We start from the raw sequence: 12111 nt of genomic DNA, 5'->3' as shown, positions 1-12111 counted from the left end.
AAATGTTGATGTACTTTTTGAAAAAGGAGGAAATAAAACTATTAAAACACTCGTGAGTCTCAATACTTCTAGAATGTTTCCCGTTCCTAAAGTGCTACCCAGCCAAGATTTCATTTGGGGTTCACCTCAGTGTTGTGAGGGAGGCGGACTCATATCCTGGGACTAGCCCAAGGTCACAGCTGGAAAACATCAGGGCAGGGACGGAACCACTCCTGCCCCGTGAGCTGAGTGACTGAGAGCTGAGTGTCGCTCTGTCCTTAGCCAGGGAACGCTGGCTAAGTTACTGCTTGTACACAGCGTTCGCTATCCTCAACAGCGAACACCGCACAGACCAGGGGCCAGGACACCATGGCCCATGAGCTAAGAGTGGATTTTGTACTTTGAAATAATATCTTAAAAATCAAAGACAACGACTTTTCTTGTAGACAAAATCTCACTTTATAATTCAGGCTGGCCTTAAACTCACTAGGTAGCCTAGTATGGCTCTAACTCTTGGCAATCTTCCTGCCTCAGCCTCCTGCGAGCTGGAATTACAGGTGTGCACTACCACATCTGGCCTGAGAAGACTATTTCTTGGCAAATACATGAAAGTTTGCATGAAATTCAAATTCAATCCAAAATGAAGTTTGATGCGGTCACAGCCACATTGAACATATTGTCTGCGGCTACTTTCATTCTACAACAAAACTGAGCAGTTGAGAGAGGACCTGTGTGTGCCACAAATGAAAACTATTCTCTCTCTGGCCCCTTCTAGAAAAAGTACCCTTCTCTGTAGAGTTTAGAAGCAGTATGTGTTTAGTGCCTCTCCCTCTTTCATCTCCACTTTTATTGACTAAAGAAGGAATACACACCTTCTGTTTAAATCTAAGGCGAAGCGAAAACAACTTGCGAAAAAGCAGCAGCACACTGATGTTTATAAAAAATAAAGAAGGTCAACAGGGGAAAGGAGAGAGGACTGTTTGTAGAACACATACTCCCTACAGTAACCACAAAATAAAATTCTCCTGGGAGTTTGGTCCCATCAGCCTTGCTGGAGGCAGTAACAGTTGAGACACCTTACACTTTTACATTTGGAGAGTGTTTCACCAATTGACAAAAAACCTTCACTTATTATTCTCATTTTAAACTCTCCAAGCCCTAAGAAGCAGGGGTATCTAACCACAAAATTCACCCACTCTCAAGAAATAGTAGTTTGATTTACTGAACTAAGTCCAAAGGCATTTAAAGGTCTCAATGGTGCGCATCATGCGAGAAGTATACACACTTCTGGGAAGACTTCCATCTAATCGACCGCCTGTGGTTCAACTTTGTCACTCAGAATCCCCAAGTGGTTTAAAAATGATGATTCTTCCCTAAAGAGACTTCACATGTAAGAATGTAGGTTTTATGGCCAGGCCTATGTGATGGATGGCACTGTTTTAAAATTCTTAATGGACTTATGATCTAATCTCTCCCCACCCCAAATAGAGGCCTTCTCAGAGAGCTAAACAGAAACAGTTGTTTCTCTCTAGTAAAGTTTCTTCATGACCATGCATAAACAGTAACAAGCACAGGCTGCAGAGCTGAAGTTAAAGGATTTTTATCCTCTAAGTTTTCAGTGCCTGAACCCCCTAACCCCACCCCCAAGTTTAACTAAAATGGCTTCACCTCCATCAGAACCCTATAATTGAGTTGGCACACTGAAAGGAAGAGTGGAGGTAACAATATTTACTTTGGGTTTAAGGAGAAGATCGTAAGAGAGGGCTCCTAGATGTTACTGCAGAGAGAATTTTAATAGATTTCTTTGCAGAAAGAATAAGCTATAATCAACATTCTCAACTAAATCATTTCATACACTCTGAGCAAATTTTGGTCTACCTCTACAACCAAAATTTCCTTCCTCAGATTGTTAGGCATGGTTTTCATAAATGGTATATTCCTGGGGTTATGCATGAGTAACCAACCACAGCTTTTGGCCTACAGTTTTCGTTCAGTTCTAAACACCATAGGCCTGAGCAAGCCTACAGGGAAACAAGGCGTCAAACTGGTACCACATCTATTGACATTTGGCAAAGAGGGAAACATGGGGAGGGAAAGGCTCCTGAAGACTCAGGAAGCTTTGTATGGACCCTATTGAAGACACATTTTTACTAATCTAACTTCACTGTTTCTGAACTCTTAGTTTTGGGTTCTTTCAATATCTATGGCATGCACTGCAAAGGCCTGTCCACTGATCTGTATCCTGCCACTAGACAGTGGTTCTCACCTGGGGGTCACTTTGGAAATGCAGCAGTGTCTAGAAACATCATGGGCTGTCACAACTACCAGGGTTGTGACTGGCATCTAGCGGGTGCTGTAAACGGTCTACAATGCACACAACAGTCCCCCACCTTCAGTAAAGAGGTACCTAGCCCAAAATGCTGATGCTGTAGCAATCAAGAAAAATTCCACTAGGCTGGAAAGGCCTTAAAGATAGGATATCTGTCAACTATACGCCTAACATATAATAAGGGCTCAGGAAACATTACTGTGGACTAAATAATCATAAATAGTATATATACACCCAACACGGCGTGCTTGTTCCAGCAACTCAACCTTCATGCTGCTTTCAGAATCATCTTCTTAAGTGATCTAATCATTGGTTCCCTGCTTGAGATCTTTTGATGCTTCTTATCCTTTAGAAATGCACACTGGCACATTTATGGATGAAATTAACTGTCTGGGTTTCCTCCAAATAATTCGGTGGACAACAGGAAGTGATAAAGTAAGATCTGCCATAGATAGCTGGTAAACCCAGATGGTAGGCTCATAATGGTTCACTCTTTTTTTTTTTTTTAATGTTTGAAACTTTCCAAAACAAGAAAGTTTCTAAACTGCAAAGCACATACAAGTATAAAAATCCCTGTAATACCCTCCCAATTGGACAGAGACTGGATGTGTTATTCTGTCAGTGAAACATTTCTATCGTTCCACTATACCCCTTCAACTCTACCTTGAGGACAAAAGCCGGCTGGTCCTTTAGAGTATTTTGTTCTGGAAAAATCAAATGTGTACTCCAAAAAGTAATGCCTCTCTTGGATTAATTTCCATTTCACACTCACAACTTTTCCTTCCACCTCACCCACCTCCCAAGACCCTGCTACTTTGGCTGAGAGGTTGAGAGGAAAGGAAATTAACATTCCCTGAGTGTGCATGATATGCAGGTGCCTTTATTTTTTAAAGTTATGTGGTGGAAATTTGGAGAAAATTCAGTATTTCAAACATTTAACTTGCTAAGAATCCAGTACTGCATATGAATCAAAGAAAATTGGGAGAGGACATTTATTGCTCTTTTATGTCCACATGTCTTTGTATATGTGCACCCTGTTTCAGAGGAAAGATTATCCTCCCTCTCACCATTTTTAAAATTCATCACTGACGTAGCATAGCCATCTTTATTTGTGTAAGCCCAACCGTTCTCAAATGCTGTAAAGAGTGGTCACAGCATCCAAAGCAAACAGTACCAGCATGACTGTATTTCAAAAAATTTCACAAAATATGGCAGGATGGCACCACCTCAAGTATTTTAATTGTTTTGCCATAAACCATAGAATGCATAAACTATTCATGTTTTCTGGGGTTTTTTTGTGAGTTATAATCCAAAAGTCACAGAACTTTCTCTGAACTTTAATACACTTTTTTTTACACTTTGAAACAGTTTACACATTTCCTAACATCTTAACCCATTAGAAAAACAAACTTCAAAAAAATTCATCTTCCTTTCAAAATTCTTCCTTCCTTTCACCCGTAATATTTGGGTGGTATCTTGAATACCAGTGTGACATGGGTTGAAGCGGGGAAAAGGGTAGTTTTTATTAAAAACTAGAATGGACCTCCATTTGGGATGAGGCATAGGGTTTAAGAACAGAAGCTGTAGGATCAAAGATGTGGATCTGAATCCCAGCCCTGCCATTTATAAGCTGCCTGAGCACGGGCAGGTTATTTAACTTCTTTCTATACAGAGGTGCCAGGAAGATTAAATACAATGATCCAATAAAGCATTTAACACAGAGTCCTGTACCAAGTAAATGCTTAATAAATGTAGGATCATCATTACCACCAGCACCTTCATTTATTGCTGAAAGTTTAAGTAGGAAAAGAATATTGATTCCCAAAGGATTTGAGATCAAAGGTGGTAAAGATGTGCTCCATGACAAACAGTGCCCTGGAAGAAGAACTCAAAATTACTTATGTATTCTTAATGACCTATTCTCCCTGTCCCTGGGGGAAGAAAACACCACCTGAATGATGTCCATGTTTTTACTGGCTGTGGTGATCATCGCTTTCTCTGCCTGGCTCTCTGCCTTTATCTGCTATCCTAGAAAACCCACCAGTTTCAAAACAAGATGAACTAAATGGGCAAGGAGCCCTGGAGCTTTGCACTTTGGCATGGCCTTCAAAGGGCACCAACGTAGTCTAGGCTAGTGAAGCATCTCCTGGGGATTGTGAAAATTGTACCCCAAAACTTAATCTCAATATGTGATCTGCCTACTCCCCAGAAGAATATTCATGACCCATTTATTATTCAAATAAGCCAATGCTATTAGGCCAGTGTCACCTTCTCTTTTCAAATGACTATTCCAATTCCCTGTGAAGAGAAAGTGCAGACTCCAATGTTCTGCCCCGATGCGAAATGATTTTAGAGTCAAACAAAATAAATATAAAAGGTGAGAGGAGTCCTTACAGAGTTGAAAACTGCCATAAAAACCTATCCATTGAGTGCAAAGTTAGACAGTGAATTTGCATACTGCCCTGGGAAGCTAGCCTAAAGTTTAACTTTCTCAATCTGTTTAACAAATCTAAGCAATAAACTTTCTTCACCTACACGCTTCTCCACTAAAATCTAGCCTCAACAAATCTCATGAAATTGCTTTGATACTTGGTAAAACTTTCCTCTTGAACTTTTATGTAAAGAAAACAGTGAACTTTTAGTATAATTACACAAAGTTTGAATAAAAGTAATTACCTAATTTACAAGAGAAATTACTAAAAAAAAAAAAAAAAAAAATCCCACCAGAATTAAAAGAATGAATGAATTGCTGGAAGTTATACTCCTGCAGTATTAATGGGTAATTATTGTCTGGCACGGGAAAAAGCGAGCTGCTGCCTTCAATTACCACAGAATTACCTCTCTGGACAGAGGTAAGAGTAACAGATGGAGTACAAGGTAGCTGCTGCTATTGTTAAACTGCTTCCATAGTACAAAATAGAGCCAGCTGTGGCCTAATTGTGATTTCTTTGCAACACAGTTAATTTATTATTTTTTTCTCCTGAACCGAAGAAAAAGGAACTACTATTTGGACAATCCATGTAAAGAAAGACTCTCTGTTATAACTTTCAAATGGTTGAAAACCAACCAATGAAAGTAAAACAACAACAAAAACGTTGCTGAGGAACTACTAAACATCTAGCGTGTCCTCTCATAACAACTTAGGATGGCTGGGAAATGGATGAATTATTTTGCTCCTTCCAACTGCACAGCTGAGTGTTGCAGCTGAGAGGGCTCTGGAAGTCATCTGGGCCGAACTCCTCCTTTCCAGGTGACAAAAATGAAACCCAAAGAGGTGAATGAGTACTCTGGGGTCTCACGGTCAGCGGAAAAGCCAAGAGCAGAGTTGTGGGCTCTGGACCCACAGCCAACATCCTGCCCCTACCTTCACCTACCTCTCATGGTGAACTTGACCCTGTGAGGGGGAGAAGCCACCAGAGCTACATATGAAAACCGGAACAGCACAGCTGTCCTCACAAAGCTCGCTCAGCCGAACAAGAAACCGCCAGGACCCACACACTTCGGGTCGGTCTCTCTGCTGCAGAGCCAAGTCCACTGTCTAGGCTCGCCACACCCCAATGCAACAATGCTTACATCACAAGTGCATCCCAAGGTGGACCCCAAACCTACATCTGACGTCAGCAGCAGTCAGCAGGTCTCCCTGCTGGTAATAGCGCTCAGCAGCTGGACCCAGGCTGTTCACTGGCTCCTCTCTGCCCTCAGGGTGGGGGGAGGTGGCCCGCAGCTCCCAGCCCTGGAATATCTCACCCTGGCAGCACAAAATCCACTTTTAGGCTCCCAGTCTTCTCTCAGCTTAACACCCTTAGATAGCAATGCTTCTGGAGAGTGCAGGTTGTTTCTAGACAGGGACACTATAATTGCCCAGATATCAGCTGGCCTAACCCATGCCAGATCTCGCTCTGCCCTGCCTGTCCTCCCAGGTCCTGATGCCACACTTCTCAGGACACCTCCCTCCTTTTTCCTAGAAGGTACGGGTGTTCTGCACATGTAGGAAGAGACCCCTTGGCTTCAAGTAACAAATACAATTGTGTAAAATTCTGAAAACTGAATTATTAAATGCATTGAGGCAGTGGTTCTCAATCGTCTTCTTGCTGGAACACCTAAGATGGACACAGTCCCCTTACATCCTCTCAAAGGCTTCTGTGATTTTGAAAGCATTATAGTGGCTTATAGCCCACACTGCTATTGGGAGTAGGTCACAGAAAGGTGGGCCATGGACTGTGTGCAAGCATCAGTACACCAGGGGCAGCTGTAACCATTTCTTGCACACTCATTGAAGCATATGTGAACATAAGAGACAGTGGCATTACAGCAGACAACCTTGACCGTGGTCTAATATTTTAGAGAAATAATTTGCAAAGGTATCACCGCTCAGTCACAATGGCAGTAGGAAAACTAGCTATAAAGAAAAGAGTCCTTAAGAAAGAATCCTCTTCTAAGGTTACTAACACGTCTTTTGAATAAAACTGGATGTTGATTTTAGTACGGGATCTTCTTCAGAAGAGCCCCGAGAGCCCTATTCCCTGAGGAAACCTCCCAAAACGCACCTTTGGGTTGTGCTTGGTGGATCACGGCCAGCGGCTTGGTAAACGTCTTCTTGTTCTGCATCATGGCCCAGATCATGGCGGCATCCAGAGAGGTGCAGGCTTCGTCGGGAGGCACACACTGTGGAGGGCAGGGCAGAGCACAGAGACAGGGGTCACTTGAAAGTGCCCTCACCAGCGAGGCCTGTACAGTTGCCCTGCGGCCCCTTATCAGACAGCTCACGGCTGTGTACCACAGGAAAACAAGAGATTTGTGTGTTTTTCAGAGACCCTTAATCAGGGAGCTATCAAGGCAGGCCTAGGGTATTTTCAGCGCACTGGAAGGTGCAAATCTCCCTGAATGGCTTATAAATATTGTCCTCCCCAGCCCTTCTTCCCACAAAACAACTAGAAGTTTTAGAGTTAGTTTGAAAAATACTGCGAGCTATATGACTAATGTTAGCCTTTCACTAAAACTAGCTTCATATAAATGTTTTGTGGAAACATTTGCAGTAAGTGTTTGTGATTGTGGGAAACTTCATGTATTATGTGACAAAGGTGATAGATTTTACAATTGTTATCCAAAAAGATAATCATGTTGTCAAGTTTGTTTTGATTTTTTACATCCTGGCATAGGCTTTGCTGAATCAAACTTTTCAAGGCCATTTGCCTTTCTGGTTGTTTTCTGTTTGTTTGTTTGTTTTGGTGCTGGGGATTGAACCCAGGCCCTTGCTTATACTAAGTATGTGCTATACCCCTGAGCCATATCCCCAGCCCAGGGTCACCTGCTTGTCAAAACTGAGGTCCTAGGGAGTGGTATGCAGGTGTGCAGGCAATGAGAGAAGCTGCTTCTAAGCTTCTAAGCATATAAGGAGCTTGCCTGGGGTTCATGATACCTGGGAAAAGTATGATCACACTCCAGTACTTTTCCTCTAAAATAACTCTAGATCCTCATCAATGCTTATCAAAAGGTGACATTCTAAATGACACCAATTTGCCAATCATTTAGCAATTCTATGATGAGGCATCCCCCAAAAGCTAATAGTTCAGGTCTAGCTCTCCCAATCACAAATGAGCAGAGATGTGAGGTTTAACTGTCATGGCCACTTTGGGCAATACAAAAGTCAGACATTTAAGAAGATAACATCACCCAAAACAAGAGAAATGCCTTTACAAAAGCCTTCTTCATGGCTATCAAAAAGATTTGTATTTTATTTTCCTACTTCATTTTTCCAATATTCATTCTCTTACTGCCCTATTAGTTAAGTAACAGTCTGTAACTCCACCTCTATTGCGGTGGGTGACTCTGGGCCAGAAACTTAACTCTCTAGAGCTCCATTTCATCGGAAAAGGGGAGAGTTGGATTCAATGGTCTTTGAAATCTTCCTCTAAAAGATTCTTATGCTATTGTGATAGAAAACTGTCGGAAGTCACTAGAAATATGGAAATACTACCTACAAACTTGAGAAGTGTTTGAGAAGACAGCAGTAATAGCTCCACTAAGCCTATGCTACATACCTACTCTCATTTGCTTTTCTACCCAGGAGGAAAGCTGGATGTTACTACTTTTGACTTATAGATGGAGACATAACAGGTCACAAGGGTTCAAGGGACTTGCTTAAAATCCCATGAGCAAGCAGTAGGCCTTCCTTGCCACTGCCCAAGCTCTTTCCACTGCATCCTGTCTTGGAGGTAAAGCATGGCTTGAAGTTCAGGATCACATCCCATCATGTCAGCCCCTGGGGCTCTGAACAAGAGTTCTAGAAGGAAATATTAAGTTAAATTATCACAGATTAACACACTGTGAAGCTAAGATGCTCTCAACAGACTCAGAGACAGGCAACAGCCAAAGCTACCAACCAGGATCCCTGCTAAGTGCCAGGCCTCCTCTCCAAAATCCCTAACTCCTAAAAGTTGTCTTGTAGCTTGGACCAAACAGCTGGGTCCCACAGTTAAACACTAGGTTCCTCATGGTTCTCTACCATTGTCCACTAAACTTTGATCTTTATGGTCACTGGAAAGTGACACGTCCATGAAACTAAGACATCAATGATTCCAAAAGCAATGAAACAAATACAGTCTAAGTCACCTTGCATATGTACCCTAATGATTATGATTTCTGTGTTTTCATAGGCAGACAAAATTCTTAAAGAAATGGATGCCTAGAGAAATATAATGTGGTCAGATCAATGGTAATCTAGTAGAAAATAATTTTTCCTTCTACTTCTACACCTATTTCTTATAGACTATATATTAAATGAGAGAATTTTATAATACATTATTGATACAGCTTGACTTAGTTTTTGAGATTGATGAAAGTGCTTACAAAAGAGTAAGAAACCAATTTATACCATGTGTGCTATCTATCACAGGAATGCACATAGGAAATCACACATAATTATAGCAGGTCACAGAAACAAAGTTATAGCAGAAGATTCCTTTCATGTATAAGGCCAGCCTAACGAGATATCATAATTAACCTTGTGGAACTCCTACAGTAGCATCCTAGCAAGGCTAAAGGGTTCTGATTTCCATTACTGCAACTGAATGTACTGGTTTGATGTGGGGAGTGACACGAGACAAACACTATGAACTGATATGAAACTGAGAAAAAGTAAAATATTTGTTAGTTTCTCTCAGACATCCTTCTGAGACAAGTCAACCTTACAATTCATACAGAGGTCAAAAAACATTATAATCCAAGTCTCAGCAGGACCTGGAAAATTAACCCTAACACTGAACTTGTCCTTTCAGCTTGCTGCAATTCTGGCACTGCACATTAGTTGACTAGCAGAGATAAAACCAAGCCTCTCCCTCAGTGGAAAACTACTGATTTATCACTCATAAGGAACTACTAGGTAGCACACATGGAAAGAAAAAGATCATACTGATGGAGACCACTATGAAGCAGCCCTGAGCAGGACTTAAATTAACCAACTGACTTTCCTTGTTTACTTGTGAGTCTGTCCAAGGTGTAGGCTCCTTGTCTGGAAATGGGGGGTAGACCCATAGTAAGTGAACCTCTGCCAGTCACTAATCCCTACTAAGGCCTTTAATGGCAGATGAAGCCGGAAAGCCTCAAAGGATAAGACAAGATCACAGCCAAGGACACCTGGATCCAACCTCAACTAGATAAAGACTGTAGTCTCAGGCATCTCACTTTTGGGTGGGTTAACTTAATACCTTACTTGAAGAAGTCCTTGAGTAATTCCCCCCTTCTTCTGACAACTAAATAAATATGGGCCACTTGGAGAAGGTCTTGGTCTTAGCCCTGAGAGAATCTCAAATTCTGAGAGGGCTTTGATTCTCCTGGAGCCCTGAAATCATTCCATTCGCCTTTTTATTTAGCCTTTGCTGTACACTCGTTCAGGAGATTGCAGGCCTGATCAGCCAGCAATAACCAAGGAATATTATTAACTCAATATCATATCATTAGGATTTATTCTCTAAGACTCCATGATAGTTTCCTGCTCACACTGCCTTTACTACTTCCGTTGGGCGGTTCCAAAACCAAAAACTTCAACCTGCAATAACTTGGGATTCAACTTTCCCTGGAGGTCACTGCCTTGTATAACAACGCCAAAAAACCAGTCCCTGTGGATGGGAACCCACACACCTTAGGCAACTTCTGGTGGTCCTTGTCCTTCTTGGTGCACAGTGTCAGCTCACACTGTAGGAAGAGCAGTGAGGTGTTGAACACGGACTTAAAGACAAAGCTGAATCTCTTCTTATCCATCTCAGCTTGTGGGAGAGGAAAGTGCACCCTCTTGGGACTGTAGAATTTCACAGACTCATCTTTAGGACAAATGTTCTCAATGATGGTGTAGTCAGACATTCTATCCGGGTTTGAAGATGGAGAGATAAAGCACGTTTGGATGGCGAATCCCAGTTCCTGGTCAGCCTTAGTGACAGACACCTATAAAAAACCAGGAAGATAAATTCAGATATGAGTAAACATCTTTTACTTCAGGCATGAGGACAATATGCTTTGGAGGAGATATTGCTTTATTTTCATAACACGGTTATGGGCTTCTTTCTAACTACAATAGTAGCATATGTTCATTAAGGAGGTATTTTCCATTTAAACTTGATATGGATGATGACAGTCAATTATTTAGCTCAAATGCCAGCCCACTAAGTTTTAAATGCAACATGAATGTCTCAACCTCCTGTTAAGTTCCCTGAGAGATAAAAATAAAAGCACACCAAGCACCTAAGTGAATTTTCCAACATAAATAAAAGGTCTGCAACTAAAAGCCCTAATGTTATAGTAGTGCATTACTTACAGGACAAACAATCTTAAAAATTGCTAAAACAAAAACAAAAAAACCCAAACAAGTACAGAGGCAGAATCTAGTTAACAGAGGCAGGAAAGACCGAGCCTCTAAACTGTAAGAAATCAGAGCAAACCCAGAACATCACAGTAAAGGTCCAGATTCATCTTAATTTCTCCTTTGTTAGGGAGCTGGGAGAGCTGCCTCTGGGGCTGGTTATCGGGGAGAGTGCAATCTGGTGGCCATCATGGGCCTGGCTAAGTGTCCCAGCGGCTCACAGGACCACACTGGCCTTGCCAAGTACTCTCCCTTCACTCTTCAAGCCCACGGGTATTTTTTAAGGAAATCTAATCTGGAAACAGTTCCAACTCATTTACACTTCCCCCTTACAAAACATTTGTATGGGTCAGGTCCAAATCTTGTTAAGGTTCTTTTCTTTTGAAACAGGAAGTAGTGGTTAGCCAAGTATAAACAGAATCAAACCTCAACTACCCTGAGCTCAGCTAAAATCTCCAGAGCAGACTGGATTCTCCATTTGGTGACATGTGGATCACTTTGTGAACTACCGCTCCTCCTTCTATGCCTCATTCCTTGACTAAACTTAGGATCAAAATAAACTTAAACACTTTAGAAATAAAGTTAATTCCTACCCATGGGCCAAGAGCCCCAGAATCCTTTCAAAAGACATGGAGAGATAAACAAACTTTCCATTCTGAGATACCCAGGGGAAATCCCTGACGTCTCATGGACCTCTGAATCCACAGCACTGTACCAAAGATCCCTACATGAGTACTACACAGTACTTGACAACAAAGATGATGAAAGCAGAAGGATGCTAATGAAAATGATTATGACACTGTTACTCTGGGGTGACATTCTGTAAATACTTATACATCACTATTTTTACAGTATTCCTGCAGAACAAGAGATTCTATCTTGGAAAGACAAATTACATACAGGTAAATTACATATACCCTAAAACAAAAAGTACCCTTTAACATGAGCT

General features: G+C 41.6%; 1 protein-coding gene across 2 annotated transcripts in view; it reads right to left on the bottom strand.

The window, feature by feature from the left end:
• The window catches only part of Tgfbr3 (transforming growth factor, beta receptor III), a 191503-nt gene that overhangs the window by 18721 nt on the left and 160671 nt on the right, over positions 1 to 12111 (bottom strand). For both annotated transcript variants that reach the window (XM_005385063.2, XM_005385062.2), the window contains 2 exons: positions 10448 to 10747; positions 6856 to 6973 (listed from right to left, as the gene is read on the bottom strand). In XM_005385063.2, the coding sequence (XP_005385120.1) occupies positions 6856 to 6973; positions 10448 to 10747 (418 nt within the window). The remainder of the gene's footprint in view (positions 1 to 6855; positions 6974 to 10447; positions 10748 to 12111) is intronic.

This window comes from Chinchilla lanigera, unplaced genomic scaffold, assembly GCF_000276665.1.
Source record: "Chinchilla lanigera isolate Chin_1 unplaced genomic scaffold, ChiLan1.0 scaffold00022, whole genome shotgun sequence".
Taxonomy (NCBI): Eukaryota; Metazoa; Chordata; class Mammalia; order Rodentia; family Chinchillidae; genus Chinchilla; species Chinchilla lanigera.
Note: the sequence above shows the minus strand (reverse complement) of the source record. Positions and strands in the feature narration are given on the sequence as shown.